Source organism: Poeciliopsis prolifica, unplaced genomic scaffold (genome assembly GCF_027474105.1).
Source record: "Poeciliopsis prolifica strain line A6 unplaced genomic scaffold, Auburn_PproV2 SCAFFOLD016, whole genome shotgun sequence".
NCBI classification, from domain to species: domain Eukaryota; kingdom Metazoa; phylum Chordata; class Actinopteri; order Cyprinodontiformes; family Poeciliidae; genus Poeciliopsis; species Poeciliopsis prolifica.
In genome coordinates, this window is record NW_026562391.1 from 6,458,072 (window position 1) to 6,477,260 (window position 19,189).

Here is a 19,189-nt window from a genome sequence, read left to right on the forward strand (position 1 = left end):
CTTCTCAGAAGCTGCCTGTCCGCACCAGGAATATACGGACAGGCCTGCGTAAATAACTGGGCTGAACTTGCCGTAAGGAAACAAAAGAGTCTGACTTTCCAGAGAGGACTTCAAGCTTTTAAATGCATTTAGAAAGTGTTTATTTCTGTTGTCTTTATTTCTGTTTTGTCTAATTTGTGACATTTACTTATCAAAAGAGCAAGCTTTTCTAAAGATAGGCCAACAGCATTTTTTTTAATAATAACTTGAAATTAATATTTTACATAGAATATACCCACAAAGTCTGTACTCTGTGGCACAACAAAGACTTATTAAAAGGTTTTCAGGGTTTTTTCTATCTGTTGGAAGATTTTTATTAAAAAATGTGGTGTTTATTGGCCTGAAGTAGCTTTTATATTTGGTGCAGGTTATACAAAAGTTAAAAGAAGTGTAGTAAGTGAAATTTGTTAAATTTTCTTATTTGACAGGTAAAATGTTCCAATTATAGTAGTAGAAGACATCAATTAAATGGTGCTTTGGGAGAAAAAGTCGACAGGATGTTTAATCTGACGGTAAAAAAATTGAGTAAAAGCAGAATTTAAGTTTTTTTCCAAAGAGGAAAAACTTAACTGAATTTCTGTCTTTGTGGTGCTTTAGTAATGTCGTGTGCTCTGTGGTTGATGAGAAGATAGTTTTCAATTCAATGTTTGCATGAATGTTGAAGCAAACTATGTTAAAATTAATTTCTATTGAAAAATAAATGTGTTGTTAAAAATTAAAAACATCTCCCTTTCTTCGATTCTTTCTCTCTTTCTTTGTTTCTTTCCGTTTTTTTATTTCTTTCTTTCTTTTGCTTTTTTCAGTTGTTTCCTACTTGATTTCTGTCTTTTTCTGTAAAATATGTTCTCCAACTATTCATTTTTACCAGTTTACCTTTTTTATGTCAGATATATGGTTTCATTCAAGTGTTTCAACTAAAATATATATAAACTATCTTTGTTTACACTTATAAATTAAAAGTTTTTCTGCGATAATTTATTGCAATCATTTCTTCAAATATTCTGCAAATTGTCAAATGGATGTACTTTATTTAAAATAGAAAAAAAAAAAACAATTGTCAATAGCCGAGCAATGGGAAGGCTAAAGTAATTCACTCATGTCTTCTCCTCCTCCTCCTTCTAACGGTCCAGAGCTACATGAAAAAGAGAGATTTGACGTTGGACGACCAGCTGACAGAGACAGACAAGAGACGTGAGGAGAGATAGTGATGAGCACTAGGGAGACTTTCCTTCTCTGAGGCCCTCGGGCTCCGAGGGGACTCAAACTGAGCCAAGAGGACTCACGACTTTAGAAAGTGAGGGGAAAATAGCCATGAGAAATTTTAAACAATTTTAAAAACTCTCTTAGAATTACAGTCACTGTTAGTATTTGAATTAATTTTCCTGCAATCTCGCTCAAGAGATTGATGGCTGCTACTCAGGCTTCGCTCCCTTCCTTCAGCTCATTCTCCAGTCTGCCTCACTCCACTGACAACATGAAAGTGAGTATGGCAACGACTTTATGTTTTCTTTGGCAAAACAACAACAGAATTAGATTTTTTTTATTCTGTGCATTTGGCAGCATAATTGATATCTATTTTACCGATAGTTTTCTGAAATTGTTTAAGGTTACAGCGTTGCTTGTGATTATATCAGTAAAAAAAAACAATCCTTTTGTGATCTTATTGTAAAGTGTTTTGTATTTCAATGGTTTTTGAAACTTTCACTTTAGATTCAGCTTTAAACAACATTAATGTGCTCAGAGGCAGATCAAGGTACATGCAAACCAAGCTGCTATTTTGGGTTTCCAGAGCAGCATAGCCCTTATAAAACTGCTTCAGCTCTCGCTCGGCGTGAAAGTTGTTCTCAAAATAGCAGATTATAAAGATATTTTTGTTTTTATTCATTTGAATCAATTAATATAACACCAAAATGACAGATATACTGTGTTTGAACAGAAAAAGAAACAATGTCAGTTATTTTGGTGGAGTCATAATTGAGCGTAATCATAATTACTCATCATGAGTCTGAGCCGCGTTCACATTTTTCTGTTTGCAGATGAGTCATTCAGCCACATTGCAGCCACATATTTTAGTGCAGTTTATCCATTACAAAGAAGTGTATAATTATTAACAATAAACTTGCATAATTATCAGTTGTTTGTAGGTTTGTCTTTGTACCACACACTTTCTGTTTCCTTTCAGTAATTACATGATTTCTGAAGATAACAGGATGCATTGTATTTTATTTAGGGGTACCCGAGTAAGGGAGCTGAGTACAAATGCATGCCATAAGTTTCAGATTATCATAAAAGTAGAAAACAGCAACTGCTGTTTTGTACAAGTTTAATTGTTTTAAAAAAATTTTGACTCATTTATGGAAAAGTTAAAAATGAGTGAAAAACGAATAATCAGTCTGTCACATAAAATCTCAATAAATAAAAAAACAGTCTGTAATGTGAAAAGATGGACAGTATTAATACCACTGCTACTACTAAAAGTTATTATTATTATTATTATTATTATTATTATTATTTAATGTTTGTGTCCCATAAAAACAAAGTTTTTTACACCTCAAGACCCAAAAAGAAATAACTGTAGCAGAATTGCCACATATTTATAAAATAAAAATAAATTAACAACACATGACTGTCATGCTCTCAGGTTAAGGAAATTATCGTTTGTTAATTCTAAAACATGTTGAGTTGCTGTTACATGGAAACAACTAAGAAGGGTTTTCCTGGTATTTCTGACAGGCTGCCAAATTTCACTTAGGACCTCATTAACAATATGACAGACCCTGAAAGTGTATAATTGTGTACGTTTCCTGTACAGTTTTGGATGTTTATGGAGTGCAAAACATAAAAGGTAGGAGTCATCTTATGATCATACCTCTTTATCTAGGTGTGGAAGTCCAGTGATGGCGCTCTCCCTCTGGACTCTCCAATCAGCAAACTTTCACCGGACAGCTCTGAGCAGGTCCAGGTCAGCCAGCAGATGACGGCGGAGCTCCTGGATGACGACAGCCAGACATCGCTGGATCTTGAGTTTCTGCTGTCTGAGTGGAACAAAAATTCTCCTGATTTCAACGTTCCTTTAGACGGTCAACAATTGGCACAACCCGACCCACACCTGACTTACCAAGAGGTGGGCATGTTCAAGGAGCAGACAGGGCCGGGGAGTGTGCAGACGGGCAACAGTGGTGTCATGGCTGAGCTCATGTCTCCTGCTGAAACCGCATCGGTGGAGCCAGAGATGTACCACCAGGATTATACCACCAACCAGCCGGGTCGACGCATATTCCCCAACGTACAGGATATCAATCAGTTTGACATCCCACAAGGAGGCAGTGTAGACAGACACAGCAGAGGAAATCACACTAAGCTCACATCCTGGGACTTTAACCACTACTACGCCCAGCAGCATCACCCACTGCGCACCATGCCAGACAGCAGGTTCATCCAGCCACAGGTCATGACCCCCAACCCTCGACCTTACAGCTTCGTGCCTCATTTCAGTCTCAACTCCAGCTTTCTTGGTGACTACTCCCACCCCCACGGCCAGGCCACGGTGCATTTGGCCAATCACCAGCAGTCCATGGTGATCAGACCGCATTTGCCCCCTGGTGGAGTGGAAGAGAAGCGTGGGAGGAGGCCCACGGTGAAGAAAAGACCCGCCATCCACAGCTGTGAGTACGACGGCTGCACCAAGACCTACACCAAGAGCTCCCACCTCAAGGCCCACCTCCGGACCCACACAGGTAATCAAAGGATCAACCACAAGAAAAGACACTCACATCACAACCAGAATGGGTATCTAAAGTGGGAAGCCCCAATTTAATAAATAAGGTGCTGAGTTAATGATTACATGTCATAATTTACAAAAACGGGAACTGCACTAAATATGTCGAGTCATTTCAAGTTTATTTGTTGAGCACATTTCAACAATCAAGCAGTTCAAAGTCAGTACATTTATGTAATTACTTTGACGTTTTAGGAATTTATAAAATGCACGAATGTGTAATTAAATGTTCAACTGAATAATTAAAAACTAAACTCATTGTATTTATGTGTATATATATATATATATATATATATATATATATATATTATATATATATATCTATATATTTATAGATATATATATATGTATGTATGTACATTATAATGTATATTATGCATTTTTGAAAATGCATTTTTAACTAAAAACTATTTTATTTGATGATTGTTTTATGAATTATATTGAATTATGGCCCTTTTGGACCTCTGTACAAACCGCTGTGTGAATTTTACAGGAGAGAAGCCTTACAGCTGTCCATGGGAAGGCTGCAGCTGGAAGTTCGCCCGCTCTGATGAACTGACGCGTCACTACCGGAAGCACACGGGTCAGAAACCGTATGAGTGCATGCTGTGTCACAGGGCCTTCTCCCGCTCAGACCACCTGGCCCTTCACATGAAGAGACATGTCTGACCACTCAGAACGTCACACCGAGGTCTTCACTCATTTTACTGATAACGACTGTTCAAACAGCCATTCTCAAGTCATCACTTCCTGAAAAAGCAGAACTTTTCACATGTCACGTGTTGCTGTTGTTTGTGTTTGCTTTGTACCACACATGTTCTCACTTTAAGGACCTTCGACGGCTCTCCTGTTTCTAAGTCTGAACAGCAAAACTACATGTCAGACCGGCATCATTTGCTTTGCAAATCCTGCTTTGCAAAGAGCAAAGCAGGATTTGTTTATTAGCCACTTATGAAACGTGACCTTGGAACTTTTAAACCCTGCAAAATTTCAATAAGGACAAATGAAAGCCTGTTAAACCAACACTGTATATACTATACACATGTAGGTAGCTAAACACCAACAGACCATCAGGAAAAAACAAAGTAAACATTGAATATTAAAGGAAAAGAGTTGATATCTTCTGAAGTCTGTCAGTTGTCTTATGCAAAAACACCATAAACTGCTGTTGCTTGTCTTAATGAATCTTAGATTGAGAATCAAATAATTTTCTGCTTCTTATTCCCATTTTAAAAATGTACATATTTGATACTTTCAGCTCCTTATTATCTACTAGAAATGAGTTTAATATTTGTATTTATGATCTTTTATATCAACAGAAGGTACTATGTTATTAGAAAATGTTATTTTTGTGAACAGAGGCTTTAAAGTTGTACACAAATTTTTGCCATAAATCAAGAAATAAAGGCTCATAATGTTACATTTTGGAGTATGCTGAATTATTATTGGCTGTTGATCTTATGAAAGCAGAAAATAATTTAATATGACAAGTAAAAAGATTTTAGAGAAGGAAAACTTAAATATATATATATATATATATATATTATATATATATATATATATATATATATATATATATATATATATATATATATATATATATATATATATATATATATACATGAATAAACAAATTGAAGTATCAGCTGCTTCCTGTAGGGGGCAGTCTTCTCCTGCCATGTCAGTGACTGGTAGCTGAGTCTGCTGTGTTTCTAATCTGGGCGAGGGTGAGATGAGGATGACAATCTGCTTATGTAACTGAGCACCCGCTGATTCATCCTGATTATGTCATGTTGGGAATCAACAGGATGTTGGGAAGCTGTGCCAGTGTCAGAAAATCCGGCACATACCGCACACATACAGGGAGGAATGACAGTGATGAAAACTGACCATTTATGCACAGAGCTTTAATCTGTCCAAAAGAAGGACTGGCTTTTTGGGAACAATTTAATTAACACACCTGGAGATGAAGCAAAAAGCTTTATATTTTAACGCAGTAAAATTTTATTACACTGAAAATGTTAGAGAAAAAAAAAATTCTCAATGTGTTTTTCCGTGTTCAGAAGATGAATGTTCTGAAATTGAAAGTAATATTTTTCTGAATATTTGAGTATAAAACTAAAGAGTAATTTATTTATTTATTTTTTTGTTTGCCTAAAACATTGTTTGGAAGAAACAGGTGGTGATTTTTACTATAAAAATTACTTTCGTCAAAAATGACTAGGCCTTCGATTTAGGAAGGTGATGATTTAACTTTTTCCCTCGAGGATCCTCCATATACATTAAATGTCAACAGTCTACCTGCTGTTCATTTAGACCTAGTTAGAGACTGCACAAGCAACCGAGAGAAATACTACGTCTTCAAAACAAGAATATTTAATTTATGAAAATGTCAAATATGTTTTAGATATCAAAAGTTGGACCCAAAACAATGTTCAACGTAGTTCAACAAAGAAGACGTGAAAAAATCTTAAATTGTGGCTGATCAGACAAACACATAGAATACAAGATGATTTATACCAACAAAATGGTTCATACAATCTAACAAAGATTAAACTAACAACACTGGTTAAGATAGCGCTAATTAGCAACATATAAAAAAAAAAAAGAAACAAGGGCTGCACAATGAAAGAGTTGGTAGCACTGTTGCCTTGCAGCAAGAAGGTCCTGGGTTCGATTCTGGGCCCAAGGTCTTTCTGCAAAGAGTTTGCATGTTCTCCCTGCATGCATGGATTTTGTCTGGCTTCCTCCCACGGTCCAAAAACATGGCTGTCTCTCGCCCATGGAATTAGAAATGCTTTGCTTTGATTTTTCCACAAAGGCTTTGTGGGTCATTAAAACATTCTTGGAATCTGAAGGAATTTTGTTGTTGAAGGTCAAGCTTAAACAGGATAATCAGGCTCTACGGTCCCTTAGTTGGCTCAGCATAAAGAATGACCATTCATCGATGTGTGATAAAAAGGGGGAAAGATTATTTTGGACAACTTTAAACAATACTTTAAAAAGTACACTAACAAACATGGAGGGATCTTGGTCTGAAAAGCATAATAAGGAAATAGATGTAATGGGAAGAACACAAACTGGTAAAAAGCTCCTTTTTTCTCTGGATCTCGCAGAGACCATTTTCACTGCAGCAATACAGAACCACGCAGCTCCTGGCAGAGCTGCAGCGCTTCAAAATGAGAAATATCCTCACATTCTCGCTGTTTCTTAAGGACAAATTTGAAGCGTTTGTTCTCCCTGTGCAAGTCAAGGTCTGTTTGTTTAGCATTGTGTAACCTCGCAAAATTTGAGTCGCCCGCTTGGGGATTAGAGGAATAAAGCTGCTGCAGACGCCGCCTGAGCGCGAGGGGATTGTGAGCTGATTTGAACCGCACTGAACGTGGACAGAGTCAAACAAGGTCACTGCACCGCCGAGTTTCGAGTATCCAATGAAGCGTCACCTGCAGGACAAGCCTTGCTCGTGTTTATTCATAGTGTGCTCATATGGCTGTCGCAGCACTTTGGCTGAGTGAGCTTGTCCAGAACTTTGCACAAACTTTCTAAGTTTTACCAAACATGGAGGTACAGCAATAAACTGAGTTATATTCATAATTTATCAGAAAATGTATTTTCTTTTTGTTGCCACATTGATTCACCCTTTTATGCTCTCAATCTCCCTGCGTGGTGACAAGACAAATACGGGTGAAGTTTAATTTTTTAAGTTATTGATCTGACTTTCAGCAAGTTTAGGTGAGTTGCTGTTATAAGGAGCAGCTTGAACAATGTGTCCTCTTGTCTTTCCCATTTTGAATATTGGCAAAGGGAAATAGGACTCTATGTCACATCTTATTTATACCCCAGATAAATGGTTTTGTCCATTTTAGTCATTTGAAGGTAAAGCATAGTGTTCAGCTTAAACATTTATAAGGAATACTTTGTCTCATTGGTTTTATAGGAATTGCGAGGTAATCTTGTAATTGTGCAAAGAGAATACAAATCTAAATACTTCTCAAAGTTGGATTGTTTTTTCTTTTTATTTGCTTTTTTAACCTCTGAATATATTCTGCTGAAATTGAAGGTTGGATTTAGCTCTTTTTTCTGTTTTTCTCCATTCTCTCAGTAAAATAAACTGAAGGAACTGAGGGGTAAAGGGTTTTTATTTTTTTTTACACATCTTTGCTAGGTGTGGTGTAATTGTAACTAAATAAATTATAATCCACTCAAGTTCTGGTGAGGAAACTTGTACTAAAACGTGTTCCCAGAAGCTTATTTATTTATCCTGTGGTGATTTTCCATCTCTGGGCAAAGAGAAAGAATTACAGTTACTCAATGGCCAAGAGGATTTTCAGGAAAAAAAAAAGGAGATAAATGTACATTAATGAGACTGACACAAAGAGGCTGAATGGGAACTGTTTCCCTGTTTTGGGAGGAAGTATTGTCGTCCAGCAGAGTGAACAATGCTGCTGTTGTCGTTCAACTCATCTAACCTCAGCTGAACTTCTAGCGCTGCACTGTCCTCAGACGCTCTTTCTTTGTGCATTGCACAACAGCCTGCCTCCCCGTCGAAGACGAGGCGTTGAATCGGGCTGATTGATTCTCTGTATGGATCTGGTTGTGTTACTTGCACTATATTGTGCAGAACCACTGAGCCGTCTCTCATTACCTTATAGCTTAGCTCTGCACAGCAAAAAGGTTCCTGCAGCATTGATTTTAATCTTTCTAGAAGACCAGCAAATGTTTTTTTTTTTTCTTTTTGCATCTGAAGCTTTGTTTCTCCTTGTCTGAAAGAAACAGCACTTTTTTAAAATTATTATTTTTTGGTAGAATTAGGAAAATGAAAACAAATGTGGCTTTTCCATGTCAACCTCCATATATTAAACAAAAAGCTTAATTTTATATAACAAAATGTAGGAAGTCCTACTCCCTTGCAGTAAAACCTAAAGAACGATCATTATGATTTGATCAAGTTTTGCTTGATTTTTTTTTTTCATGTTTTTAAGGTAAAGTCTTTTGTTTATGTGGAAACAGTTTGAGTATTTCCTAATTTCATTTGCATATCCTACATATTTTACAGTAATTTTGAGTGACAAATCAGCACAACACATGCTATTTTCTACCTGCTGAGTCATTTCTAGTAAATATGCAGTAAATTGTGCATTATTGTAGCTGGACGTACCTCACCCTTTTCTAAAATACAGACAGTAAGTTTTCATTTTAGTTTATGTTGAAACAAAAAGACATTTGATCAAGTATTTATTCTGCCTTATGTTGTCATTTTGCAATCATGAGTGTAACCTAAAATAAACTAAAGATGGTCTGCTGATACTTTTTTTCATTTTCTCTTTCCCTTTAAAAGGACTTCTTGCCTTGGAGCAATATTGCACCGTCTTGCAACAACCAATTTAAATCAATGCCTTGAGGAGTCAAAGCTTCACTCTTTGAAGGCTGCTTATCAAAACAACCATAACATGAGAAAAAAACAGAAAACCAGAGTCAAATCCCTCTGTTCAGAGTTTGTCCTGAAATCTGTTGTCATCTTTTGTTGTGAGTTGGAGAAAAACGCTGATGACAACAACAACAACACAACAAAACAATAAAATATAACACATTTCCCTTTTTAGCACATTCCCGTGCGTTGTTGTTATCGCATAACAGCATCGTTTCATGCGCATAATGCAGTCTTTTCTCTCCATGAAAGCAGTTTGATGGTGGCGGCTCTCTTTTGGTCCAGCTGGCTTCCCGTCAGGAAGAGGCGGGGGGAGGGATGGAGGGGGTGGGATGGGGTTATTCAGGGTGAGGATCCGACCCCAGACGAACCAGCGGCTGCCCCTGCTGGAGGAGGAGACGCCGGAGAGATGCTGGACTCTGAGGGGCTCAAACGTCGGCATCGCTTCGGGTTTTCATCCGCAGAAAGCTTCAGAGAAGCGGTGAGTCCCGGTTTCTCTTTCTCTCTGTGTCACTTTTCCTTCTTATTTATCTCAAACGAGAAAAAAAATAAGTTTTTGATTTAAGGCAACATATTCAGTTGTGGGGTTGGATTCGGGATTTTTATTGCCATGCCTATTTGTGAATTTACACTAACTGATCGGGATGTTTATGGACCTTTTGGTATTATTTGAAATGGCGCATGAAGGTTTACATAAGGCATGCTTTTACCTAATGCTCTTATCTAATACTTTTTTGTTGCCTAATGGATGATGTTATCAAGGACCAAAATGGCAAAAATAACTAGCTATTTATATTTGAGATCATATAGCCTATATATATGTTTATATATATATATGTGTGTGTGTGTGTGTGTGTGTGTGTGTGTGTGTGTGTGTGTTTATGAGCTATGAATAACTTTTTATTTACTTAATTATTGATATCTATTCCACCAACATGTATTGTAATTCTCAAAATACATGGTTATGTATTTTTAAGGTAGAATGGGACACGTGTTAAAATTAATTTTTAATTAATGATTCATACACAATTTAATTGTCTGATAAATCGACTCAATATATTTTCTATTCATCTGAAGTTTTGTTTATTTGCTTGGTTTTGGCACTTTTGGCTCTCGCTGTAATTCTCACATCATGCATTTGTGTTTGTCGCCTCTAGGTGGAGCCCCAGCCGAGCAGTCTAGTTTGAGCATGGCAGCTCAGACAATGGGTGCTGTCTTTGACGTGATGCCCCCTCTGCTCCATGCAGAGTCCGTAGCTCTTGGAGGACCAGGATCTGGTTCTGGTTCTGGTTCTGAATCCTACGTTGAAACTGTCTCTGACCTCAAAATGCAGACGCACGAGCCCCGCTCCTTGGGATTGGAGTTTCAGGAGAGCCTTGCCAGTCCAGAGGACATTGCTGCAACAGTTTTCGACGGGAGTAATGGTGACGGTGTGTGTCGCAAGCGTGAGTTCACCCCCAGTGAGAGGAAAGACGAAAACTACTGGGACAAGAGAAGGAAAAACAACGAGGCGGCCAAGAGGTCCAGGGAGAAGAGGCGGGCGAACGACATGGTGCTGGAGCGCAGGGTCCTGGGTCTGCTGGAGGAGAACGCTCGCCTCAAGGCCGAGGTTCTGGCCCTCAAGTTTCACTTCGGAATGGTCAAGGATCTGTCTGATGTGTCCATTCTGCCCTTGTCCACACCACCCAGATTGACCCCCAGTTACACTGATGGCCTCTCGTACTACAAAACCCAACACACCCGGCAGGGTGTGCAGCAGGGTGTCTGGACAGAAACGTTTCCACAGCCTGGCAGTAGAGACTCCAGCATCCGTCCATGTGTCCCACAGGCAGACAGCACCGGGTTTTATGATGACGCACTAGACGAGTGGGTCAGGCCTCCACCAACGCGGCATCCACAGGTGTGTGAGGCAGCGAGCGAGAGAGCAAACTCATCCGACGGACTGAGGAACCTCCCACACAAGCTCCGGTTCAAAAGTCCGCCCGATGGGAGGACGTCGTCATCACCTGACAACAGACCCGCCGGCCCACCTGTCGCCACGGTGGAGCCGAACATCCAGGTAAAAACGGCCCAGCAGGTGGGATGGGGTGGTCAGGCCACGGTCCAGGCTCCTTATGAGCAGCAACAGAAGGTCCGGGACTCGTCCTGCGGCCTCGGTGACTCCTCGCCTCTTCAGAAGTCAAGCAGGAAGTTCTCAGGAGGAGATGTGAGTCTGAGGTCGGACATCAGCAGTTTGTCGCAGGAGGTGGCTCAGCTCAGGAGGCTCCTTTCCCAGCAGCTTCTCCATAAAATCCCTTGAAAAAAAACATTCTGCTTATAACAAATCTCCGCTAAAACGGCAACGTTTTTTTTAGAACCAATCTTTATTTCCATGCCTAGATAAACCTGACAGTGACTTTTAAATTTTATTGGGTTAATATAGTAGTAAGAAGACCTTGGGGAATGGGGAGCACTTTGAGAAAATAAAAGATGTAACATTAATTCTCACTGTTTTGTACAATCTCAGCCATATTGTTTGTTTGATGGGATATTTTTCTTTTTAATTATAAAATTACTCTTGCTAACGTTGTAATTAGTGTGATTAAAATATTTTTTGCAGTGTTTTATTCTGTCTGGTGATCCACACTAGCACATAACCTGCTAGGTTTGACCAGCCCAGCTGCAAAACTGACTTCCTCTTAATTCATTTAAAGCTTTAATTGCTTGTAGAATAATAACAATAACAATAAGAAGAAGAAATCTGACCTGCTTTTAATAAAAAGAAAGGACAAAAGCAGTGTCTCTATGGCAGGAGCTTGAATGAAGAGAGCAGTGGGTGTGTAGAGTCACTGATCAGGTTATTTTCCATTTTTCTGTCTTTGTTCTCCCTACTTGGTAAAGCAGACCCAAGCAGCTTACAGGATGTGAGGGTCTAAAGGCTTTGTCAGAACCTGAGCTGTTTTTGCCCTTTATATTGTTTTTATGAATCAATTCTGATAAAAAATTTTGATTTTTGACAGAAAAGCCCCAGAAAAAAAAAAACCCTTAATGTCAAATTAAAAACCGAGCTCTTGAAAAGTGATGACATTTAAATAAAAAATATGAAACATTAAATAAGTGATTGCATAAATATTCACCACCTTTAAGTCGGCAATTAGTCGATGCACCTTCCACAGCACACAGTCTGTGTGGACAAGTCTCCATCAGGCTGCATGCAGGCGCAGCAGTTTCCCTCCGCTAAACTGTTCAACCTCTGTCAGCTCTTCTTCAGACACTCCATGCCCACTTGGACTTTTTGAGGTGATGGGCAGCGTTTGGTGTCTGCTATGTTCAGTGCTATAGAGAAGGTCGTTTCCATCCCCCTGCTTATACTTTTCAGTATCATTTTCTCTGGTTTGCTTGGAATGTTTTTTTTTTTTTTTGTCTGGCCAGGAAACTGATGAACCAGTGAATGAACCTTCCAGGACAAAGACACAGACGTCTTTATCTGATCTCCATTTCTCTTATTTCACAGTAAGTAGAATGGAAAACTGGAAAAGAACCTGTGTTGAATTTATACAATGCCACTGCAGTCTAATTGATGGAATCATGAATCCTGAAGGAACATGATTAGACAGTAGTTCATAACATCCAGCTGAAGTGCACTTGTTTTATGCTGGAAGGCTCAAAAAGGGAAGATGTTGAATAGTAATAAATAAACTAATAATAATAAACCTTATTTAGAAAGGTACAATGTACAGCTCAAACATAAACACCACCAAACGCATAAGCTGATTTGCATCTGGAGTCAAAGCCTCGTCTTAAATTCAATGCTGTACAAGTGGTGTGAATTCAAAAAGGCCATTCATGCTCCAAAATGCAAAATAAGCATTTCTTTTAGTTTGATTAGTTAATGAATTGAAGGTCAACTTATTTCCTTGACTTCAAAGTCAGAAAAGACGGCTCCTCTGATTCAAATGGTCGAACCTCGTTTGACCAACTTCACTCTGTCGTCATTGTTTTGGTTAAATATCAATCGTATTGGGAAGAGGCATACGATTTCTGAAAACTTTTCCTTAGGTCTCTGACATTAATCGTGTTCTTGGTGTGTGAGGCACATGCATGAAAAGGTCGGGCGATGCAAATGTCAAAGTTTTATGAGTCCTCTGAGACATATTTAGCAGTTATTGGATCTTTTAATCTGCTGTCTGTCTCCCTGGAAATCTGCCACACGAAGAGCTCTGAGCTAATTCAATCCCACTTTTACATGTACTCACACAGCGCGTTCAAGATGAACCGGCCCACAGAGCCATCTGTTGTTTTTATGAGTTTGTTGTTAAATGGAGTAGCTGAAAGGTCAGCTTGAGATCTGGAAGATCCGGTTTGGTTACAGGCATTTCAAAAGTTGAATTCAACGGGGACATTTCGAAAACAATGAGAAATTATTGTTGGGCCATTAGGTTTAATAAAGCAGATGTACTCCAGTTGCCTCAGTAGCTAGCTGACCCACGCTTTATGACAAAAAATCTTTGAACCGATTCAGAAGAGCAGTACATTATTAACTAAGAGAAAAATCAGATTAGCAACATCCTGAAAAAACAACAACAAAAAAACCAACATGTTAATATCTGCCAAAAACTGAGCGACTTAGCTTTCTCTAAAATATTCAGAAAAAAAGATCTAATTTGAAAGAGCTGGGTGACATTAAAGCTGATGCATTCTGGGAACTGGGTCACCTAAAATAGTTTGAAATGTCAATGAAAAGGTAATTTATTTCAGTAATTTCATTCAAAAACTACACTGCGCCCCACTCTCCATGTCTCCATGAGTTTGACTCTCCCTCAAACTCTTCAGTGGGATTTGCCTTACTGTTCCTTAAATGTTGCAATACCTCTGTTATTTCATGCTTCACGTAATCCACTAGCAAAGAAGACCACAGCACAGAGATACGAGTTAAAACAGAACAGAAGAGTTGAGGGGAAGCATGGACTGGGTCATCCGGGGGAAACTTGCTGATCAAGGCTTAGGAGGAAAAGACTAAGCGTTGGGAAGAAGTCTTCAGGAAATTACCTTTTCCTGAGCCAATGTAGGACCAATCAGATGGGACATGAAACAAAGAGGACTGGATGAAAAATGACAATAGAAAGTAGACATGAGGATGAGGGGGATGAGAAGGGATGAGCAGAGATGAAGGGATGTCCAGTGAAGGGGAAGAGAGGGTTGGCATTGAAACAACATGGCTGGCAGTGAAGGCTGAGTTAAATAGTTACAAACAGATTGCTGGGTAATTAAAGCAGTGCTTTAATTTCATTGGTTCCTGCTCCTGAACATAACACATTAACTTCGTCATGTATTGCTTTTTTTTCTTTTCATTATTTTATTTGTCTAATTAAACTGCTTTAAAACAATATATTTTGTAAATATTTTTGACAGTTTGATCCTATTTCTTTTCTGAGTAGTGATTGGTGGAGAGAAGTGTACTCAATCACAAAACCTTGTGCTGGTTTTGAGGCATCAGAGGCTTTTATTTGGACAGAGACGTAAAAAGAACAGGGTGAGACATGCAGCATAAGTCCTCATCTGAAACTCAACGACAGCCTCTGTATGACTTCGCTGCTCCACCATTACGCCATCAGAACCCCAATGAATCAGCTTGTTACCGTAATGCAAAACAGGAGTGTATGACATAACAAGCAATGCTCCTAATGAAGACCAAACTAAAGTGTTGGTCACAAAACTGTTTTTTAATCTTACTGCCGTTTAAATAAAAAACAAATCTGACGCTTTTTTTTCTACAACGACCTTGTCATTAAAAGCAAGAAGTCTCACTCTTAGGATTACTTACTACACATGAACTGTTGAAAAACACCTGTGCTGAGAACAGAAACTAAATGAATGAATAACAGCTAAGCTTGAAAAATGAAAGTTGCTTTCAAACTTTTGCCTTCCACTCAACTTCCCATTAATCTGCTTGGAAACGGCCAGCTTTTGCAGCAGTGACCTTTACGACTTCAGTAAAGTCACCAGCCCTCTCCACAGCAGTTGTTCTTAAATCTGCTACATAAAAAAAATATTTTATAAGCTTTGGTTGCTGAACTGAAACCATGAAATAAATGAACTTTTCATTGATATTCTGGTTTTTGACATGGACATGGACAGAAGTTTTGACCCTGTGCATTCAAACTCTTGTGCGCACAGCGGAGGAACGTCTGATCTGAAGGTCACAGCGTACCTCCAAGAAAACAACATATTTCAGTAGCTTCTGGCCAAAAATAATCTCACAATTTTCACCTAGAGCTAAAGCAAACAATTAGATTTTCATTTATGGCCACACATTGTTTGATAAACACCGTAAAACTGCAATCATCGCAGTGGCGTCGGCCCTGTTTTCTCGGTAAAGGTGATCCACTCACAGGGGACAGCGAGACGTGAGGAGGGGGGTGAATGCAGGGGAAAATAGTGAGACCCTGAATGAGTCATCAATCACGTCAGATGGAAAACAGAAAAAACGGGCTATTTTTAGCCTTAAAGGAGCTGAGCTGGAAACAGAACGTCCCATGTGGGGGGAAAGGAGGCATGATCAGCATCCATACATCAGGCCTTTCAGAACCAGGATGTGGCTCCGGAGAACTCACAACCAAAGAGCTGCAGCAAAACAAACAAATCCAGAATCACACAACGTCCCCCAAAAGATATTGAAATCTAATTACATCTTTGATCATTGGTTCAGCATTTCCTATTTATGGCAACACTAGAGGGCGCTGAGTTCCTTCCTGTGCATGAATTTCATTCATTCAGTCATTCATTCATCCACAGCACTGTCTATTGTGTTTACTACACCGCCACATGCTACACATGCAGAAAGGGCAGAGGTGGATTTTAAAGGAGAAGCTTTTTTAATGAAAAATGTATCTGGAGAAGTCCAACGTAACCTGATTTCAGTCTTAATGGGGTGAGAAAACACACTTTAGTGTTACACTACACCGGTCAAGTGTGCAACAACATCTGTTTCTTTACCTAAACAGCAACACAGACACCAGACCTTTTGTCTGGGATCCAGTCTGATAACCCCTCCACCCCCCGCTCTCCCTAAATAAATATGAGAAGCAGCAAAAGCCAGTGGTTGCTAAGCAGGCACTGCCACACCACAGCTGGAGCTGCAGCTGGAGAAATGGTGGAGAGTGTTGGGGGTTGGGGCTTCTGACAGAGGATTGACTGGGAGGAAGGAGGAGCCAGACAAGTTCAAGGCCGCTGTTTCCCCAACACCGTAATGGTGGTAATGATGTGTATGTGTGTGTGTGTGTGTGTGTGTGTGTGTGTGTGTGTGTGTGTGTGTGTGTGTGTGTGGTGAACTGGTGCACGTGTGTGGTTGCAGACAGAGAGGGGGGAAGGGACAAAGCTGAAGCAGCACTGATGTAAAACCCCATGAAATATGGAATATGAAGGCGCTGAGAACAACAGGCTTTGTTGGATGATGGAACAGCTCCTATGAGAAGATTTAAAAATTTCAAATGAACAAAAAGACAAATAAATGAAAGTAGCAAGCCCATGCGTGCGGAGTAACTTCAGCCACATGAAAACAGATCATTCAAGCATTCATTTTGAGCTAAAACAGCAAATTGTTTGATTTAGCTTCTGATTTTAAATAACGTCGGTGCGGATTTTTAAGCTGGACCACAGCAATGAAAAGGCTGAAGCGCAAATTGTTTCCTCACTATAAAACCTGAATGCAACAGCAGAAAACATTGGCACTGACATAAAGTGCTTTGCTGCATAATCAAGACGATTCTCGAATCATCTTGTTTTTGCAGACCAGAGCAGGACAAGAGATGATTGGAGGATGTTCATGTTTGGATGTTTTTGCAGTGAGATAAGAATACTAACAGCTACATTAACTGACTGTACAGCTGAAAGGATGTGGCCCTTTTCCTTAACTGAGTCACAATCAATCAGCCTTCCATATGCATTTCTAAGAAGTTGTAGAAAAGCTGCAGGATCGTTGCACGAATGAATAACTTCTGTCTTTCATGTGATGAAACTATGCAAAAGGCATGACGTCACAGGAAACTAATTTTGCACATACATTAAGTCCTGAACACACTTTCCCCACGATGCAACATGGTGAAGAAAGTTTCATGCTGTGTGAATTATTTCTCAGCAGGGACAGGTAAGCTGGACAGCGCTGAAGAGAGATGATGAATCTTCACATCCATTCAGAGCTACATTGAAATGCTTTGAAAAGCGGATTTCTATACAGGAATGGTCAAAGTGCAAACCTAAAACCAACTGAGAATCTGTGTTAAATATTTCTGCTGAAAGGCCTTTCGTCCAGTGTGACTGAGCTGGAGAAATTCTTCAAAGAAAATGGATGACAGGTTCACTCTTCAGATGTGGAAAAACATCTACCAAGAACTCCTCCAACTCTATGTGCAGCAGATACAAGAGTAGAGACATTTTCTTAAGAAGTTCAAAACTTTCTTTTTATATTCAGAATTATGAAAATGTAATCTCAGTACTTGATGACACTGCCTTAGAGACAGTATGACTTGTGTTGAATGTGTTGGGTCTTCCTCCTGACAGGCCGACACGCGCACACACACACACACACACACACACGCACACACACACGCACGCACACACGCACACGCACACACACACACGCACGCACACACGCACACACACACACACACACACACACACACACACACACACACACACACACACACACACCTTTTCAACTCTGACCACAAATCTTCTGTGGGACTGAAGTCCTGAAGCACCTTTGTAGGTGAGTTGGTGGTTTGCTGAGGGCTGCTGTCTATTTGGAAGATTTGTTTATGTCAAACTTTAGGATACAGATTGATGTCTTTTGATATTACATGGGTATTTACGCATATTTTTATTTCTGCGTGATGCTATATATTTGGTGAAGACCACCAGTCCCTCATGCAGCATGACACCCCCACAACATCACGGTTCCACCTCCGTGCATCATTGTTGGGAAACCCATTTGCTCTGTTTATGTGGGCTTGAAGGTTTCCCTGGTTTTCCTCCAAATATAACAATTATCATTTTTGCCAAACACATCAGTTTTGGTTTCATGAGCCAGGACGTGTCTCCAACATTGAACCAAGCTGCCATCAGGATCAGGAGCTGCCATCATTTGCTATGGATGTATGGCTTCTTCTCTGAGTGGCCTTTCAGCCCAGGGTTCCTGTTTTTTTGTGGAAAATGACCCTCTCTCACCAGCTCCAGCCAGCATCTTCTCAAAACTCAAATGTTTTGTCCTTATCATTAGCCACAGAAGCCCTATCTTTGCTTTCTCATATTGCTAAGAATTATACTAATTGTATCTTATGTAAATTTTTGCAGAAACAATATTTTAAAAAGCTTTAAACTGGTCTCTTATTCTTGCAATGAGCTAACAGATGTAATTTTGACAATCTAGGCAAATTTAAAAAGGTCAAGTTAAATCAGTTTTTTTATATCAGGTTATAAGAAACAAAAAGGTTGAATACTTTCTATGCGGTTTTATTTGAAACAATTAGGTTCTCTTATCAGAACTGCACTGGTATTGATAAAAAAATAGTCAAAAAGAAAATCATGATAGACTTTTAGAAAAATAAGATATTTCATATTTAAATCCTAAAGTCTGCTTTTAAATATTGTTTAATTTCCACCACAGTTTTCTGTATTTTACATTATCTCCCCAAAAAACTCATTAATTTGAGCTGATTGTATCAAGCAAAACCAGATCCAGCAGGAAGAGGAAGAGTGTTCACACACATAAGTGAATAACAAACTATATATTTGAACTATCTTGGTCTACAGATGACTTATGGGGTAGATGTTTGTAAACATCTTGTGTTGCTAAAGGATTAGTAAAAAGTTCCTCACGGGTTTCATAAGAGCTCATTTTGTCTTCGTAAGAGGAAAAACCCTGTAATGAGCATGGTTTACAAACTACAGCACAACAAACCAGGTGT

The 19,189-nt window shown here is 39.1% G+C and overlaps 2 protein-coding genes across 2 annotated transcripts; both read left to right on the forward strand.

Moving 5' to 3' along the window:
- The first annotated feature begins 1,187 nt into the window (after positions 1-1,187).
- Positions 1,188-5,237, forward strand: klf1 (Kruppel-like factor 1 (erythroid)). Its single transcript, XM_055040825.1, has 3 exons — positions 1,188-1,519; positions 2,921-3,776; positions 4,311-5,237. Exons 1-3 carry the CDS (start codon positions 1,445-1,447, stop codon positions 4,484-4,486), a joined length of 1,107 nt encoding a protein of 368 aa, XP_054896800.1. The 5' UTR covers positions 1,188-1,444; the 3' UTR covers positions 4,487-5,237.
- A 4,385-nt stretch (positions 5,238-9,622) lies between these two features.
- Positions 9,623-11,851, forward strand: LOC129366787 (uncharacterized). The gene is made up of 2 exons (XM_055040824.1): positions 9,623-9,726; positions 10,403-11,851. The coding sequence occupies exon 2, from the start codon at positions 10,435-10,437 to the stop codon at positions 11,542-11,544; it is 1,110 nt and encodes a 369-aa protein (XP_054896799.1). The 5' UTR covers positions 9,623-9,726; positions 10,403-10,434; the 3' UTR covers positions 11,545-11,851.
- Positions 11,852-19,189: the final 7,338 nt, after the last annotated feature.